The 17843-nt window shown below is 43.4% G+C and overlaps 4 protein-coding genes across 25 annotated transcripts in view; 1 reads left to right on the forward strand and 3 right to left on the reverse strand.

Moving 5' to 3' along the window:
* The first annotated feature begins 375 nt into the window (after window positions 1-375).
* Window positions 376-3284, forward strand: nAChRa11 (nicotinic acetylcholine receptor alpha 11 subunit). The gene is made up of 9 exons (NM_001247967.1): window positions 376-472; window positions 1174-1313; window positions 1383-1427; window positions 1515-1624; window positions 1715-1928; window positions 2183-2351; window positions 2434-2586; window positions 2751-2920; window positions 2997-3284. Exons 1-9 carry the CDS (start codon window positions 376-378, stop codon window positions 3282-3284), a joined length of 1386 nt encoding a protein of 461 aa, NP_001234896.1.
* A 143-nt stretch (window positions 3285-3427) lies between these two features.
* LOC100117850 (galectin-8) lies at window positions 3428-6364 on the reverse strand. 2 transcript variants are annotated; one of them, XM_031929922.2, is made up of 7 exons: window positions 6047-6364; window positions 5545-5630; window positions 5008-5218; window positions 4744-4941; window positions 4588-4676; window positions 4334-4525; window positions 3428-4203 (listed from the first exon to the last, which is right to left on the reverse strand). In XM_031929922.2, exons 1-7 carry the CDS (start codon window positions 6134-6136, stop codon window positions 4056-4058), a joined length of 1014 nt encoding a protein of 337 aa, XP_031785782.1. In that variant the 5' UTR covers window positions 6137-6364; the 3' UTR covers window positions 3428-4055. The 2 variants fall into 2 exon arrangements, with proteins under 2 accessions (XP_031785782.1, XP_008211704.2); XM_008213482.2 differs by lacking the exon at window positions 6047-6364 and adding an exon at window positions 5708-5764.
* Window positions 6365-6459: 95 nt separating this feature from the next.
* Window positions 6460-17738, reverse strand: LOC100117812 (glycogen phosphorylase). The gene is made up of 9 exons (XM_008213092.4): window positions 14689-17738; window positions 10630-10731; window positions 9909-10335; window positions 9497-9816; window positions 9112-9422; window positions 8916-9030; window positions 8311-8841; window positions 7916-8245; window positions 6460-7843 (listed from the first exon to the last, which is right to left on the reverse strand). The coding sequence occupies exons 1-9, from the start codon at window positions 14929-14931 to the stop codon at window positions 7688-7690; spliced, it is 2535 nt and encodes an 844-aa protein (XP_008211314.1). The 5' UTR covers window positions 14932-17738; the 3' UTR covers window positions 6460-7687.
* LOC103316932 (reticulon-1-A) overlaps window positions 16283-17843 on the reverse strand; it is a 33571-nt gene continuing 32010 nt past the window's right edge. For 19 of the 21 annotated variants that reach the window (XM_031929907.2, XM_031929908.2, XM_031929912.2 and 16 more), the window contains one exon: window positions 16283-17788. In XM_031929907.2, the coding sequence (XP_031785767.1) occupies window positions 17734-17788 (55 nt within the window). In that variant the 3' untranslated portion in view covers window positions 16283-17733. The remainder of the gene's footprint in view (window positions 17789-17843) is intronic. The other 2 variants (XM_031929911.2, XM_031929909.2) reach the window with 2 other exon arrangements.

The raw sequence follows: 17843 nt of genomic DNA on the forward strand, positions 1-17843 counted from the left end.
AAATTAACGATCTGCTAATACGCAGTACAGACCTTTTACGTTGATAAGCGACGAGTTCATTCACAGGTGCGAAAGCTTCGTCATTCGGTAAATATCGATATATAATCGATGCTTGCCTACTAGGAAATTCCAGATCTGCAACGATTTAGATAGATAACCAAATAATTTACCAACGTATAACCGCATAAGAATCCCTAAAACTCTACGTACAGACGCACTTCTCGAAAGCACACACATGCTCTGCGCGCACACATGCTCTGATCCCCAACAGTTTATCCCCGCCACTTTGAGCTTATATCTACGCGACTGACCATCGCCATCAGAAGCCAAGCAGTATAGCGCATATAGCGCTGCTGGACAGTAGTCGGCCACCCAATGATCCCGCGACGAGTGCTGCTCTGCCTGTGCGCGCTGCTCCAGCTATTCGCGGCCCAGAGCCGAGCAGCCAACCTCACCCTCTCCAAGAGCAGTAGTAAGTCGTTGCCTGACCTGTTTCAATTTTTTTTTTTTTGTTTTTTTTTGTTTTCGTCTTTTACGATACTCCTATACTTAGCGTAAGCTCTGCCGCACGGGACATGCGTGTGATTTACCGGATTGCCGTATGTGGGACGGATATAACGAGGCCGATGTGCGCTGCGCAGTCGAGGGCTTTCGCGTCGTCGTAGCGCGAATTCGTGATGGCGTTTGTTCGGTTATTTTAAAATGTTGTGTAGATAAAATATTTGCAGATCGTTCGCGAAGCTCGCGGTGGTTGATCAAACAATCGTTATTCGAAACGCTCGATCGAACGCGCGGCCATTCACGAATATTCCGCTGTCGATCAAGTCCAAATAAGAGCAGCGCTCTGTACACGCGCAGCGAGGAAACGGAGCCAGAAGCGTGTTTCCTGACCTCTATACATATTTTTAAATTTCCATGCCCAGGCTTAGCTGACCTAATGCATTAGAGACGTTTATCCACTTAGGGCCCCATTCGCTTCGAATCTGCAATGTGCGTGCCGAGCTGACAATTGTCGCTCTCTGTCCCTCACTTTTGTCTTCGAGTCTCTCTCTCTCTCTATCTCTCGACATTTCGAGACTGGCTCCCATACGTTTTTTCGACCCTTTGTCACGTCGTTCTCTCCTCCTGCGCTGGAAAAGCGATGCTTTGAAAATAGAACTCTCTGTCGTCTAGATTACCCGGCCTGGAACGAGACATGGACGGATCGGCTGAAGCAGCACCTGCTGGCCAAGTACGACAAGTTCGCGAGGCCCGCGCAGCACTGGAACACCACGACGGTCAGCGTTAAGCTCAACGTTCAGACCGTCGAGGTGGTAAGCGACCTTGTATTACCTACCGTACTCCCCAGTTGTTTACCGCGCGGAAATTCTGTATGTTTCTAGGATGACATGACCAACGTCATGGCTGCTAATGTCTGGGTTGTGATGGTAACTATATACATAGACGACTCTGTAGAGCCTATTACGCGGCCACTCGAGCTTCCCATTGTAATTTATTCGCTTTTATGTACGCAGACGTGGAACGACGACAAGCTGACGTGGAACTCCTCGGAGTACAGCGGCTTGAAGCAGGTGAACCTGGGCGCCCACGAGATCTGGCTGCCCGACATCTATCTTCTGAACAGGTGTGCGCGGGATATCATTGTATTCACTAAGACGCGTCGATTGTAATGAAAAATTTGAAAAATTTGTAAAATTTGAAAAATGCATTGCAGCGCGGCCCACGGCATGGAGTACTACGGCGACCGGCACTGCGTCGTTAGCGAGCAGGGCGTAGTGCTGTGGGTCACGCCGACGATATTCCACGGCTACTGCCACTTGGACTTCACCTTCTGGCCCTTCGAGATGAACACATGCAGGCTGAGCTTGAGCTCTTGGACGTACGACGGCACGCAAGTGGACCTCAAATTGCTCACTTCCGGCGTCGATGTAAGTATACGCTCTGCTCGACGAGTATTATGTACCTATGATCTCTCTCTCTCTCTCTCTCTCTCTCTCTCTCTCTCTCTCTCTCTCTCTCTCTCTCTCTCTCTCTCGCTCTGTACGAGGATTGCTCGGCACGTGTTTCGTCGACTGACGAATTTTTCATTCAAACGAAAGACAAAAAAAAAGATCAAATTGATAATCGCAGTATATAGCTTGGAGAAGTCACTCAAACACTAAAACTTCAAGTTTCCTCGCAGCTAGACGATTACGTCGCCATAAACGAGTGGATCGTCCAGAACATCACGGCCAGTCGCAGGGAGGAGGTGTTCGACTGCTGTCCCGAGCCCTACGTCAGCTTGGATTTTGAATTCGAGCTTTCCCGCTCCTCCGAGCTTTACTACCACATCATCTTCATCCCTACCGTTCGTGAGTGTTTCGCACCTACTCTGCTCCTTACAATCTACAAATGACCGCAGCATAAATTTTTTCGCGATCGTTATATTTCAAGCCATCGTGTTCCTGTCGCTGATCACCTTCTGGCTGCGGCCCCACAGCGAGATCAAGCTCATCATAAACGCCTGCATAGTCCTCGTCGTCGTGCTCTACCTCATCTACTTCGGCTACAAAGTGCCGCCAAGATTCGACAGCATGCCTATTATCGGTAATACGAATTTCCAATAAAACTCCTTTCGGCGAACGCGCACACGTCATCCGATAACGTTTGGCGAATTCATTCACAAAGAAACAATGATTTATCGATCGCGCGTTCGCGTGCGACGCACGATTTTATGCAAATTACTATTCATTTACTATACGCTGTTTCAGTCAGGTTCTACAGCGGCTGCCTTTATCAGGCGACACTGTCGATGATCATATCGATTCTCGTGATAAACATCAATAAATTCTCCTACTACACTTCCATCCCCCGGCCGATAAGGCGCTTCCTGCTGGGGAGAGGCGGAAGGTACTTGGGCCTCGGCCACATCGTCCAGGAGGTCGGTACAACGGACGTACAAAAATTCAGATATTACTAAAAACCATATTAACTTCGAATCGATGGAAAAATCGCAGATCGAGTCGCAGAAATCGGCGGCGGAGCAGGAGATGTGCGAGAACCACCTGATGGACATGTCGATGTCGACGACGTCCTTCGCCAGCTTCAACAACAGTCAACAGACGCTGACAACGCCGTCGTCCAGTAGGACGATCGCCAACCTGGAGTGGACTCTTCTCGCGACGGCGATAGACCGTCTGGTCTTTTTCATCTTCTGCATCGTCTTCATCGGTATGGCGATAGCCTGCGTCCGCATCAAGAGATTCACCTTCTCCAGCGACAACATTCCCTACTGGCACACATAGTTGACCATTTTTCACTCGAACGCGCGAGGTTCCTCTCCTCGGCGTTGTCTGAATTTTGACGAGAGAGTTCCGAGTTCCGGAACAAGTGCTAATCTAGGACCAATTCGCGAAGAAAATACGTAGAAAAAAGAATAACGATCGGGTTGTATGAAGCACTTTTTATTACATTTGGAAATGCCATTTTTACGCTACAAACCTTCATACGTTTAGTTTCATAAATACGCTACGTGTACATACAAATATTGCTAACAAATTATTATATAAAGCGATTGTACAAACATACGAAATAATCCTTTGTTATTTTCGTGTAGTCTCGCGGAAACACTCGAAAACCCGTTTTTCTTCTCGGACGACTTTTCCAAAAAAAAAAAAAAAAAAAAAAGAAAGAAAATAAAGAACAAACTAAAACTAGCACGAAAACTTCGAGATATTGGCAATTTCAAGTCTATAGATTAATTTAAGGCAGTACGTATTGTCTAAGTTGGCGAATAGCTCGCCGAGAGGCATTCCGACAAGATGCATTCGTCGCGCACAATAATAAGGAAAAAAAAATATACATACAAAAATCCCCTCGCCCAGAGCGAAGATTACTATAACTTGAATGGCGCTTGACTTGAGAGAGAAAGCAAAAAAAAAAAAAAAAGAAGTGATAAACCGCCCTCGGAATGATCTTGTCGGAAGTGTCTCTCTCCCAATGTGAGTTGGCGAGTTTGACGTGTTCTAAGGCAGCTGCTTTGTACGCGAGTATAATTGGAAGGCGCGTCTGGCGGATTAGCTGTAAGAGACGAGCATCTCGTATACCACGAGATCCCCGGTGATGCGGATGGTGTCGATGACGGACGGCTGCAGTCTGTGCTTGAATTCGCCGATCATCCGGTCGTTCAGCCAGATCACGTAGCCCTCGTACTCGCAGCGGATCCTGAAAGTCGTGCGCGCGTTACGTTATTTATTTACCTTGTACGCGTTGTATAAATTGCATCGAGATAAAAGTGTATTTTTAATAAAAATATATATATATATATATAAGTAAGAGACAGATAAGAATTTACGTTAGTAAGAATTCCCGGCCTGGGCACCAGGTCTGCCCGTCGTGACGCTCCTCCCGATCCCACTTTCCGTTGTTCCAGCAGTTCATTACCAAACAGGAGGGCTGGTTGCCGTAGTGATAGCGAGGATTCAGGTGAAGCGCTATCGCTGGATGAGGATAGATCATTTTTCCCTTTTGCAGGTTTATGTAGAATCTGAAAGCGGAATCGAGCGGTGAATTTTCGGACAATGATCGTTCAATCGGTTATAGACTCACGAGTGAGGTAGAAGCTTCAATCTTCCTTTCATGAGTAATTTTGCGCCGATTCCAAAACCCTTTGGAAGGTCCACGACGATCGGCAACTCCTGGAATAATTTTTGTAATTACCGCGAGCTTCGAGAGCGCCCGTATCAAACATTAAAAAATACTCACTAGATTCGAGTCCAGAGGCTTGTCGTCGAGCAACTCGAGTATTCTGGTCGGCTTGCAGATTTGCGGATCCGGGTACATCGAAATGTTCGTCTGCCTGACCTTCGGCTCCTCGACGTCGTCGTTGAACTCGATGCCGACGATCTCTTCGAGGGGCATTCGGTAGGCGAAGGCACAAAAGTGTTCTCCATCGATCGCAATCTGCCGCACGATAAATCAAACCTCGACAATTTCTATCGACTCGAAAAAAACAATGAGCAGACCTACCTGAAATTCATTGATCGTGCAGAAGATCGTGAGGTGAAAGAAGGAATTCCTGCGGAAGACATAGCCCCGAGAGCCAGCTGGTGAGCAGGTCTCCTCGACATCCCAGCATCCCTTGAACTTGCTGTTCCGGACGACGTAGCCCCGGTCGAGGCGAGGGTTGAAGTGCAGGGCGATGTTTCCCGACGTCTTACATTTCAGATTTATCGAGAACCTGGAGAACAAGACACACACTGCCTGTGACAATTTTCAAGGACATGACGCCGATATAAAGATGCCGAATTTTGAGGCTTCGATCCAGACGAGGCTGTTGGTGTAAAGTGAAATGCACCGCTGGACTTGCGTTTTATACCAGTGGTGAAGACTTTGATTTCGCGGTGGCCTTGGCAACGACCCTCGAGAGCTTTCGTTTGTTCTTGCAAGTTCGTTCGTCGTCGAACTGACGTTTGTGTAAACAAACAAGATGAAGCCAAGGATTGTTTTACTCTTTTGTTGAACTAATCGGGAATATTAATGATCGCAATAGATTTTTAAAATCACCTTATGGCTTCAATTGGAATATAGCCCGTTACGATGATCGCCGATGTTGGCTTTAACTCGTTCAATTTGTGAATCGTTGATACATTCTGCAACAGAAATACGCAATTCATAAGCTTGATTTATCAACGTTGCAATCCTAACGACGATAACCCAATGTTCAAACCCTATAGATGGATGCCAAAGTTCGAACGTTAATTCTTGGCATTGGCGCGTCTATCAATTTCAACCGTTTACTTTTGCGAAGCCCAAAAAAAAAAAAAAAAACACAAGAAACTCGCTCCTCTAAAAATAGCCGCATCTCAATCGAATTCAAAATGTTCGCGCCTCCAGCGAAAGCGTTCGATGCACGTAGTATACACAACACACTGCAGCGACTATATATACGTCTCGGGAACCAAACCCGCTGGGATCTGCACTCGCGGCAGAAAAAACAATTTCAGACGTTACCAAACAAGGGCCCGGGCTATAGAATCAAGGCGAGGCGCGAAAAGACAAAACTCACCACCGCCACAGCCTCGGGATCGACGTGCTGGAAGTTGTTGAAGGCCTCGTTCCTACGAGCCACTACGGCTCGCAGCCACTCGCGAGACATGATCGTCTTGTCGTCGATCCGTCATCGGAGAAAACGCACTGAGCGCGCTGTGTATTGTTGCGTAGCGCGCGCGCGCGCGCGCACTACTCTCTATACGCGCGTGTATGTATGTAAGTATAAAAGGAGAAACGATTGGCCGGTGTGCGAGCGAGGCACTGATTTTCGCAGGCGGTAGTTTGGCGATGACTATTATCGCTTGTTTGTTTATTAAACTCGATGATCGAGGGGACACTGAGCGGTGAGTCATTGTCGCGGATCGATGATAATTTACGCGAATATAATAGGATATTAAGCGGAGAGAACAATGATAGAAGTCTTGAGAGTCGATTTTTACAGCAATGGAGTTTTTATTTTATTTTTTTCTTTTTATGTATATATAGATTTTTTCACATTTATCAGTTCATCGTGCTGTGATATTGAGACGTATTGCTTAAGTAACAAAGTCCGAATCACACAGATAAATTTTCAGTTTGTTTATTACGAAAATAGGCCAGCCTTTATTCTTCTATTTGTTTGAGTATTTTTTACGCTTTAACGATCAACAACTGTACAACAACTTTTCATAAAAATCTTGTCTCGGTATATATTTTCATTATTCGTGTAAAACTGCGTAAAATTTGTAAAAATTATCAACAGTAGGTATTTCATTGTGCGTTTAATTGTCGTTTGTAAATGTGATTATGATATTCGTTGGGCTTTTTTATCGAACTTTTGTTTGTTGAACTTGTACGTGACATTGGATTTGCTCTGACGAAGGAACTGGAGGACGCAGCCAATATCGTTGCTACGTGAAAATATCTCTGGCGCGATTCGCTAGCGAACACAGTAGCAAACTTTTTTTCTGGAAAAATCTTTGGAACACACACGAGCTAGAGGTTAAAATTGTTAACAATAATTCTATACAATAGGTATAAGCAGAATATCAATTCGCCTTTGATAACAACAAAAACGTCGATGTTCGCTAAAGGCTAAAAAAATTTGCTAACTCTCAATCTGAAATCTATCGTATCAAACGAAAAGATCATAATTAACGTATACAATTTGTTCGAGAAAAAAGATAGTTCTGTCACGTTTTTCACAGACTAGAGCAGTTTCAAAAAATAAAATAAAATAAAATAAAGAAAGTATAAGACGTACACGTATATAAAATTCAAATGACAAAGTCTTTAAATGTGATTATAAACTAAATCAAATAAAGGCGTATGATTGTGTGGTAAAACAGTTGAACAAAAGTTTTTAAAAACGCCTCGCGCGTCAGCTTATACACTTTCTTAATACTATAGACTTTTTCACTTAATTTTTTTCTTTAAAACATCTTTCACTTAAAAATTAAAGTTTTGCCAATATCAAAGTGCACATGCCATCACGATGTCAATCGACTCGAAATAAAATCAAGCGCTTTTTACGTATAAACGAATAATGGATAAGCGTAACTGCGTGATTCGAATTTCAAGAAACATTATTACATATATATATGAGACATCTCGCCTGACTGGCGCGCGACAAGTGACGCCAATTCTTATATTAAAACGTTGAGAATCATTAGTAGACTTAAATATCACGGGGCTCATGAGGGTCAGGGAGTTTCTGCCAGTTCGGCTCTACACCCCAAATTTCCCTAGCGTATTCGGCGATCGTTCTGTCCGATGAGAATTTACCAGACGAGGCAATGTTGTGAATAGCCATTTCCACCCATTTCGATTCATCCTGCATAAAGAAAAAAGCATTAATATTGTTTGCCTGTCATATCAGGAGGCTAAATTTAAAAGTTCAACCTACCAAGTAAGTCTTGGATACTTGATCCTGGCAGTTGATGTAGCTTTCATAATCAGCCAAGAGATAGTATCGGTCCCACTTCATCAAAACGTCCACGATATCTTGGAACTCATTGGGATTGTTTGGACTGAAGAATCCTCCTTGGATTTGGTCGATGCACTGTTTCGCTTCCGGCAGTTTATTGTAATAATCGTAAGCATTGTAGCCTCGCTTCTTCAAAGCTTCTACTTCATCAACGGTCATACCGAAAATGAAGATGTTTTCATTACCCATTTCCTCGGCCATCTCCACATTAGCTCCGTCAAGGGTACCAATGGTCAATGCTCCGTTCAACTGCAATAGAATACTTAGTAGAAAGAAGCACTTTGTGTAGGAATTTTTGTAATGAAAATACATACCATGAATTTCATGTTACCGGTTCCTGACGCTTCAGTACCGGCAGTTGAGATCTGCTCACTGAGGTCAGCAGCTGGAATGATCTTCTCAGCCAGAGTGACTCTGTAGTTTTCTAAGAAAATGAACTTCAGCTTGTCGCCTACGATGGGATCATTGTTGACAACGTTCGCTACGCTGCAGATGAGCTTGATGATTTTTTTAGCGAGATGATAACCAGGCGCGGCTTTGCCACCAATCATGACGGTACGTGGCACCACAGGCGCATTCGGATTCTTTTTGATGCGATTGAAGAGCGTGATGACGTGCAAGCAGTTGAGCAGCTGGCGCTTGTACTCGTGAATACGCTTAACCTGGATGTCGAAGATCGACGACGGGTTGATTTTGACACCGTAGTCACGCTCGAGAATCTCGGCCAATTTCATTTTGTTCTCTTGCTTAACTTTGACTATGGTGCGTTGGAATGATGGATCCTTAGCCCACTGCTTCAGCTGAGCGAGCTGCTCCAAGTGAACGGTCCAATCGCTTCCAATTTTCTATCGTTAAAGAAAGATAATTAAAACTAAATCCTTTAAATATCGTAGTTTAGAAAAATAGATCGTCTACGAACCTCTTCAATGACATCAGAAAGGTTGGGGTTACACAAGAGCAGCCACCTTCTAGGAGTGATACCATTTGTTTTGTTTTGGAATTTCTCCGGGGTATGTTCATAGAAATCACGGAAGCTATCAAACATATCAATGTAAAATTATAATTCGTCCTATCGGAATGTTTAATTGAATTGAAATACTTGGATGTTAACTTACACAGAGTCTTTCAAGATTTCAGAGTGAATTCTGGCAACACCATTGACAGCGTGGCTACCGACAATGGACAAATGCGCCATGTTCACTCTCTTCTCGCCTTCTTCCTCAATCAGAGACATACGCCGAAGTCGGTCGAGATCACCTGGGAACTTAGCCTCGACTTGCTTAAGATGCAGGAAGTTGATGTGATATATGATCTGGAGATGTCTCGGCAGAATACTGTCCAACATGCTTGTTGGCCACCTTTCCAAAGCCTCTGGCAGTACAGTGTGGTTCGTGTACGCGCAAGTGCGAACCGTGATGTCCCATGCCTTAAAAAAGTGAATTAAAGAGTGAAAAATGTAAATTCAGTACGTTACATTATTCACATGCTAGCTGTACCAACCTTATCCCAAGAAAGACCCTCGATATCAATAAGGATTCTCATGAGCTCAGGAATAGCGAGGGATGGATGCGTATCGTTGAGCTGGATAGCCACTTTGTCGGGGAAAGAGTCGAAGTCGGTTCTGTGGTGCTCCCGAGAACCAAACTTGCTAGACTTGTAACGACGAATGATGTCCTGAAGGGTAGCGGCTACCATGAAGTATTCCTGCTTCAGGCGCAACTCCTTGCCCTCGAAGAAGTTGTCGTTCGGATAGAGAACTCGGGTGATGTTCTCAGCGAGATTCCTATCGATCACAGCTTGGATGTAGTCACCGTCGTTGACTGAAATCCAAAACCAGCAAATCCATTAGTAAACGTATTCGAAAATAAGTGCTCCAATAAGAAAAACGGATAACACAAGCTAGATAACTCACAGAACTTGAGATTGAACTCAACCGGGGACTTGGCTGACCAGAGCCTCAGGGTATTGACAACGTTGTTCTTGTATCCAGGAATAGGGTTGTCGTAGGGCATGGCGAAGACGACCTGCGTGTTGACCCACTTCTTGCCCTCGGGTGTGTCGATGACGTGTCCGTAGAAGTTAACGGGCAGCATGAACTCGGGCCTGGCCTTCTCCCAGGGGTTGCCATACCTGAGCCAATCGTCGGGCTCCTCGACCTGCTCGCCGTTCTTGATCTTCTGCGCAAAGATACCGTATTCATAACGGATACCGTAGCCGTAGGCGGCCAGACCCAGAGTTGCCATACTGTCTAGGAAACAGGCGGCCAGACGACCGAGACCACCGTTGCCAAGACCGGCGTCCTCTTCGAGATCCTCGAGCTCCTCGATGTCCAGACCCATCTACAGATATGAAGAAATGTTATTTTCATGTCGCTCGTTCCGAACGACTAACAGTCGTGTCAGACTAATTTATTTCTCTCGCAATAAGATTAATTGTTTCATATTTTGCAATAAAATAATCTACACGCTCCCTCAAGAAAGTGACATATTGCATAAACAACGCTCGTTCGACGTGTATCAGCATTGTTATGACACAGTTGGAGTGACGGAATCGCTGTTCTGCACATCTCGTATCGCGCAGCTTTTTGCAAAGCGTTTTATTGTTTCTAATAATATCCAATAAGGCAGACTCACTTGGTACATGGCTTCATCGCAGGCGCCCTGGATGCCCAAATTGATCATCGTGTTCTGCAGGGTTCTTCCCATGTAATACTCGAGGGACAGATAGTAGCATCTCTGTAACGTGAACAAAAAAAATTCGCAATAAGTAAAATGTTTCAAACAATCGTCCGAAGACAAATATTTACATAGACGAGGAGCCTCGCGATAGCAGAGTTTTTCTCTGCAACGCTTACACGAACCTACTTGTTTATCGTAAGGTCATAGATTATCTCTTGCGAGCGATCATTTCGGAATGCATGTAATTGCATCAAATCCGGATCAAACCGAAGAATCGTCGCTAGAACGATCCGCATTTGGGGCTTACGTAACGTATTTTGTCAGAACAAAAATTCTAAATAAACGAGACGTAATTAAGGTAGAATATCCCCTCCAAGGTTCGAAAATACAAAGCGTAGTATTAAAACGAACTGGTGCCAGGCTTTCTCGACTTTGGGAAGTCTTCCAAGGGATAGTCGCGCGCAGATCCGGATGACAGTAGTCGGAAAAGCGGGAAATTACAAAAATCCGTTCAGATCTCTTATAAGCTAATATTCCAAAGCTATACTCTCAGCGAAGAAATTAGGATCTCCTATAAAAAGTATCTTTAGGCGAGCGGCGATCAAGCTCGGTTCGGCCACTATTTTTCCACTCGTCATCGCAGCTCGAATTGACCGAGAGCGAGAGATGAGCGAGACAGTTGGGCCTTTAGGCACGTGAATTTTCATCGCGAGGCAGCCGAGCTCACGTCGCTTAATAGATGTAAATTTAGCAGCGCGTTCGGATGTGTCCTTCGACACTTGCTCTATATCATTATCTGCACTCTGTCTTTTTACATTGTATATATTTAATTGTTGTTTATTATGTGGCCTGTATGCGCGCGCGTGGAATGCGGATTATCCAACGCTTTGATTACGATTTATTAATAGTGCGGACACGCGATTGTCGGAATATTCTCGAGCTGATTCGTATCATAAAACTGTGTGTTTGTGTGTGTGTATTTATAACGCGCGATATTCTAAAAATGTCGGAGGTGTCGTTTACAAGTCGGAAAGACGAGTTGTGATATGGAAGCTCGAGTGAGTTTCCTATCCGGCTCTGAAGAGAAGCTTCGATCGAGGAACATAGTTTTTTGTCGATGGATATGAAGATTACGACTGATCATCCGACAGTAAGTGGAATAACGAGACGTAACGATCGTTCCGGTAAACAGTTATCGCGGAAAGTGTGTATAGTGCTCTACATAACAGTTCATCACGCTGTCGAAAAAAATTGCATTTATGTGACTAACGATTCCCGTATTAACTTCCACGAAAATAATTATCGTCTGCGCGCATAACATCGTTGCAAAACGATTAAAAAAGAAAAGCTGGTATCACTCGATTATAGAGAAGCAAGCATTAATAAACTCTGTGGCATCCGAAGAGACGTGATATTCTAGAAATATCGAAGGTGTCCTTTGTTGTTGTTGTTTTTTTGTCGGATTACGATTATGATTCATAAAACTGTTTGGAGACGTAACGATCATTCCGGTAAACAGAGATAATAGCGAGACATTAGTCGCGAAAAAAAGGCGCTAAACCACTGCATAACATCGCAGCCAAAATCAATCGCGCATCTATACGTACGACGATGACTAATAACGCCCCGAGTATATATTAGCGGCTACGAAAATAGTTATCGTCTGTGTAACATCGTTACAAAACGATTAAAAGTCGGCTCTTATCTGCTCGATTATAGAAAAGCATCGCGTTATTACTTAACAAACTAAGTAACCTCCGAAGGCGCCGGCTACTTCACTCAATGACAGTCGCGCGCGTTTCGCCACGATAACACACGTTTTTGCCGTCTCGTCGCGATTGTAATCAGCTCGCATCGAAATTTCGAGTAAGTGGAGTATAATTATCGAATTTTCGCGAACCAACAAAATTTTCCAGCGATAAATTTCCGCGTCGAGTCCAGAAGAAAAAGATCCACGCGATTAATATGGGACAATGCGACGTCGGCGAAATTCCCTGACGGATCCGCATAAACGAGAGATAAGGGAGCGCTTAGGGGACTGTGTGCGTATAAGATGAAGGCCGAGGGAGATAAAATATTTTCAGCTCGATCTGACCCGCTCTTTGTTTCCTTCTCGGATCTTCTCCTCTTGAGCTAGTACATTGTAATACTTATGCACGAGTGCCTCGCGTTCGTCACATGTCCACCCGTTTTTATGAGGTCACGAATTAAGTGGCTTTCCCCGCTCTCGCGATCGACGTAGATTTTTTGGCGACGGGAGAGAGAACAAAAGTTAGCGAAGTTTATCGTGTAGTTTTTTGAGAGCTATTGAAGTGGGTTTTTTTATCTTTACACTTGACGATGAGAAGCGAGATCACGTAATTAGTTATTTTTGAGGATCGAGATTTTGTTGAGCGTTGGAGTTATTTCTGGAGCCTCGTACGCGTGATTTTTTAACGTGTTTTTTGTAACGAGTAAAAGCTGGTATTAAGGTTGAATAAATTTTTTAATTTATTAGGTCCATAAGTAGTTTACAACAGTGAAATAATGCGATGCTTACAGAATTTTTAAGCGTTTACTAAATAAACGGAATAACGAGAATCCGTGCGACATGTATATTTTCGAGTGTCTAGATATAACCCGCTCAGCCGGAGGTAGTAGACGTGATAAAAAATGAACTTTTGTTTAGAACTACTGAATACATTTTATGCGATAATAAAATTCAATGCGATTAGATGTTTATGTCCCCAACGATATTTTATTCATACAACTGGTCAGAGATCGATCTACGAAACGAGGAAATCACATTCGCTTTCTTCTTACACGCTAGCCCACATTCTTTTCAGCTGTGCGATAAGGCTGTCCGGAATATTTATTTTTTGTACAAGTGAAAGTTGAATACCCACTAATAGAAACATAAGTACGACGTTTTATCAATTTTTTTATGCCATTTTTTTATGCTTGATAAATCTACCAAATATTTCGAAAATGAAAAAATTGAGAAAAACTTATTAGCAAAAACACGTGGAAAAGAAGCCAAAAGTTCGTTAACTCTCGCGATTGTCCCGAATCTCTAAGTTCGTCTATCTCTGCATCACGAATTTCGGATCACGTCGCACGCGCTAAATAGCCAAAAGAATTATTGACTCGAGCGTTTGAAGGTATCGGGAGCAAGGCCGCGGCTTGCTCCTATTTGCATTGACAAACAGCCTAGACAGATAACTTTTATTCGGCCGTAAGCATGACATAAGAGTATACGTACGCGTCGATAATTGAAGGGAAAAAAGACGACGAATAGTTGTTTTTGTCGAAAATCTAGAACGTCTCAACGAATAATCGTAGATTCGACGCCTATTATGGAGCTCTACAGCTGATAACTACTCGTATACGCGAAAATAAACACGATGCGTTATCGTCATCGGAAGGGAGGGATTTGCGAGCAGGTATATGAAAGGGCAGCCCTCCGATCCCAAGCCGGTTCGACTGCAGCTGCATCGGCCGCTAACTATACGACTGTATACCTGGCGTAACAGTATAGGGACGGTCAGCGACGAAAACACCGCGCTCCGAAATACTTGCACGTGCTGAAGCGCTACGAGCACGCCGAAAATTAGAGGAGAAACTAGCCGTGCCAAAAATATTGGCAGCTCGTTAGAAAACGAATGTTAAGGCCAAATCAACAAGCCGAGACGCTCGGCTGTGTTATAATCCGCCCTCCCCCCCCCCCCCCCCCCCCCCCCGCCCCGCTCGACGGGTTCATTACAAAATCGAACCCGGGGCTACGAGCGGAAAAGAAAGGTTAGGTTTTTCCATTTCGAACCTGCAGCGCGTTCCAAACAAATGCACTTGTGTTTGTGTGTGTGGAGTAAGAATGGGATGCAGAAGACGAAACACGATCGCGGCTATAATTAAGTTAGGCAAAATGAGAAAAAGTAAACACGGAGAAGACGCGAAAAAAAAAGAAGAGATACACGAGTCGAGTATAGAGGTAAGTATATTACTTTCAGAGAAGACGGAAAAAGTTGTATGCCATACCTTGGGATCATTCTCGTAGTAATACTGCTGAGTACGGATCCACCTTGAGACGAGATTGTCCTTGACGCTGTGGGCGAGGGCGAAGTAGTAGTCGCGCGATGTTGCTACGTTACGATCTTTCACGAGGGTGTAGTGGAGATGCCTGTTGAAGGTCTTCTTGAAATTGGCGACGTTCTCGACGTCGACGATGCCCCGCACCGAGATCTGCTTCCTCTTCTCGTGATCGGCGTCGCTCACCGACATCCTGAATCTAGTACCGTTGACTACTCTTACTTATGCCAGAAAAGAAGAAATTAAAAACGGACCGACGACACTCGCTCAGAGCGGCGGAGATGTGCGTACTGATGCTGCAGCGGGCGAAAGTCCGGCAAGCAAGCGGTCGGCGCGGTAGTCTCGCGCGGGGGGGGGGGGAGAGGGGGGAGCAACAGCGGTAGAGTAAGACCCGTCGCAGACTGCCTGCGCCGCCGCTGTCACCTTGGAAAGGTCACGCGTGCGCACTGAATGATCGGCTCGAGATGCGCGATTATCGCGCAGAGATGATACTTCGGCGCAAAGGATTTTTCGGGTTCATTGGGTTTGCTCTTTGTTTAATTATTTCGAAGCAATGATTATTTGTGACGAATTGCTGGCAGCTCTGTTTTTCAAACGAATACGAGGTCGGCAGAATTTATTACTATTCTTGGGAATCTAAGCACGGACTGGTCGTCGCGGCGCGTCGAGTTATCCGGTCGGATCAATTTGTTCAATAAAGCATATTGTTGTTGAAATGGATGATTATCATTGAAAGCAGGGCGACGGTCTCTGATGGTTTCGGTGACGAGTCAGATCACTATTAGCGCGGGACGATTTGAACTGGCGCGGCGTACAGAGATTTTATACTTACCGCTTCATATCTCATGTGCCAGTTTTCTTCTGCTTTCGAAGCCAAAATAAAATTAAAATAAAATTACTGGCTTCGCGACATTATCAGACAAAATTAAAAGTGGATTGAAAGAGAAAAAAAAGGATCAAAGGTTTTTCGATTCACAGAACAAGAAGAAAGTGTGCGTCAAATAAATGTTGAAAGTAGATAGACAAATAAAGACAAAATCTTACTAATAATAACGTAATATTGACATTTATAAAAACAGAATTATCGACATTTTGTGTCTTATTGATATCGTTTATTTATAAATTAATCGTGCGAATGCAGATGCAATAATGAAAACGTCAAGAAGCGATACGCGTATTACAAGTCACATATTCTCTTAACACTTTTACCACATTTTCTGAGATAAAAACACGTGAATTCACGTAGCTACAGATAGATATTAAGAATGTGTATAATATAATATTAAGTTGCATCTTCATGTTCTGATTTATCGGATCAAGTCGATCAAGTGATGTATTTTTTAAATCCATTGCCATTGCATCGCCATAAGCCAATTTTTCTCTTCGTTTTTTTTCAACTTTGCGTAATATAAACCGATGTATTTTTTCAATAATTTTATATATATACTTCTTTTATATATTAGCTATATAATTACAATAATAATATCAATGTAATAGCAATAATATTTTGCAATCCTCAACGCCGTTTAAAGAGACAGATACAATAAGTAATAATCACTTTATTAATTCTCCATTAATTCTCATATTTATTTTCCGCATTATAACAACTAAAACACGAGGGATCGCTGGTTATTAGACATTACATCTTAAGATCTAACGATAAAAAAGAAACAATTTCGACAAGCACTTCCTCCAGCATAACCCGCTCCATTTTCGTACCTTCATTTCCTCCTTCTCACCTTCTCTCCGCTTTGCCTTCTTTTCTCAACTCTCAATAAGCACTGTCTATACATACAATAGACATTTTCACATCGATTGCCTTGGCCATATTTATCGCGCGTAACCTGATTGATTAATGATTACCTCAACAACGTTTTCTACATTTAAAAAAGGATAGACTCTTCGTTACGATGAGTGATCAAGTAGCAAACGAGATGATGCGATAGAATGCGGGTGAACGGTGTAATGCGTTTAATGTCTAAGATACTCTTCATCGTCATTTATATTACGTCATTACTGGATTAATAATTTTTTTTTCATTTCCTTATGTACTTCATGTATGTTTTCGTTTCTTTTTATTTCAAAAAGGATTATGAATGTGATTGCACATTTTTCAAAGGGGATAAAGATGGGAATAGACACGCTTTCTTTTAAGTGTGTGTGCAGTTATCGGGGAACACCCAAAGTGCGCAAGGTCATGGTCGCGACAATTGCATAATAATTGTCTCGGTCGTTTAATTTGCGCGACAAACACAGAACGATAGTTTAAGTTTTTCTTTGTTTTTTTTATTAATAGTTGTAAGTTACTTCATATTCTTGCTGTTGCCAGTTTTACTGTAAACATTTCGTTCCGTCGCACTTTCTCTTGTTGCTCACTAAATGAATTCGTCATCATCGTATCGCAATAACGAACAATTAATCGCTAAGTGTTACTTCTGCATTCTTTTTATTTCTCTTACTTCAAAAGGATATCTCGATTTTCATTTCATTTTATATATATATTTTAAATAATGGATGCGCGTGTTTATGATCACTCGGCCTCGAGATTTTGTGATTTTTTACCCGAGACCGAGCTCTCGTAATCGATTATCATATTTTTATTCTGTCAACCGCCTCGCTAACACGGTCTTTACAATACATATTTCGACACACAGCGAACCATCATATATCACACCAAGCTTGCCTCGTGTCAGTCGATCGATATCCAACATTTATCCGAAGTAAAACAGTGGTCCGTTATTTACAATCTCTGTATCGGTTACTCTCTCGTCAACTCGTAATTTTCATCAGGTCAGTTCAGTTAATTGTCGGCGATGCTGTAATGTGTGTCAGTGTATGTGTTTGTGCCTTCTCGGCTCACGCGCTACCCCGATATCCTTTTTTTTTTTTGCCATCATCACTCTTTCTCTCATTCTAGAATACGTCGTTCCGTCTCTCATTTCGTCCTTCCCTGCACGGCTCTGCAACGATTAAACGCCTCTTTTCGACCCTCATTTACTCTTCCTTCGCAGGCTCGGCCTTCTTGCCAAGGGGCATCGCAGCCTTTACTCTGTAAATTAACGGAACAATGCGATTAATAATCGACCTCACTTGGTGAGATGTAG

This window comes from Nasonia vitripennis, chromosome 4 (genome assembly GCF_009193385.2).
Source record: "Nasonia vitripennis strain AsymCx chromosome 4, Nvit_psr_1.1, whole genome shotgun sequence".
NCBI classification, from domain to species: domain Eukaryota; kingdom Metazoa; phylum Arthropoda; class Insecta; order Hymenoptera; family Pteromalidae; genus Nasonia; species Nasonia vitripennis.

Excerpts from the sequence above, each read along its gene's own strand:
- nAChRa11 (NM_001247967.1), top strand. The coding sequence starts at position 376 with ATGATCCCGCGACGAGTGCTGCTCTGCCTGTGCGCGCTGCTCCAGCTA. Across the intron at positions 1,314-1,382 it reads ACGTTCAGACCGTCGAGGTG|GATGACATGACCAACGTCAT; the intron begins GTAAGCGACCTT and ends GTATGTTTCTAG. Across the intron at positions 2,921-2,996 it reads TCGGCCACATCGTCCAGGAG|ATCGAGTCGCAGAAATCGGC; the intron begins GTCGGTACAACG and ends GAAAAATCGCAG.
- LOC100117850 (XM_031929922.2), bottom strand. The coding sequence starts at position 6,136 with ATGTCTCGCGAGTGGCTGCGAGCCGTAGTGGCTCGTAGGAACGAGGCC. Across the intron at positions 5,631-6,046 it reads ATCCCGAGGCTGTGGCGGTG|AATGTATCAACGATTCACAA; the intron begins GTGAGTTTTGTC and ends TTTCTGTTGCAG. Across the intron at positions 5,219-5,544 it reads ATTCCAATTGAAGCCATAAG|GTTCTCGATAAATCTGAAAT; the intron begins GTGATTTTAAAA and ends CTTGTTCTCCAG.
- LOC100117812 (XM_008213092.4), bottom strand. The coding sequence starts at position 14,931 with ATGTCGGTGAGCGACGCCGATCACGAGAAGAGGAAGCAGATCTCGGTG. Across the intron at positions 10,732-14,688 it reads ACTACGAGAATGATCCCAAG|AGATGCTACTATCTGTCCCT; the intron begins GTATGGCATACA and ends TTCACGTTACAG. Across the intron at positions 10,336-10,629 it reads GCGATGAAGCCATGTACCAA|ATGGGTCTGGACATCGAGGA; the intron begins GTGAGTCTGCCT and ends TCATATCTGTAG.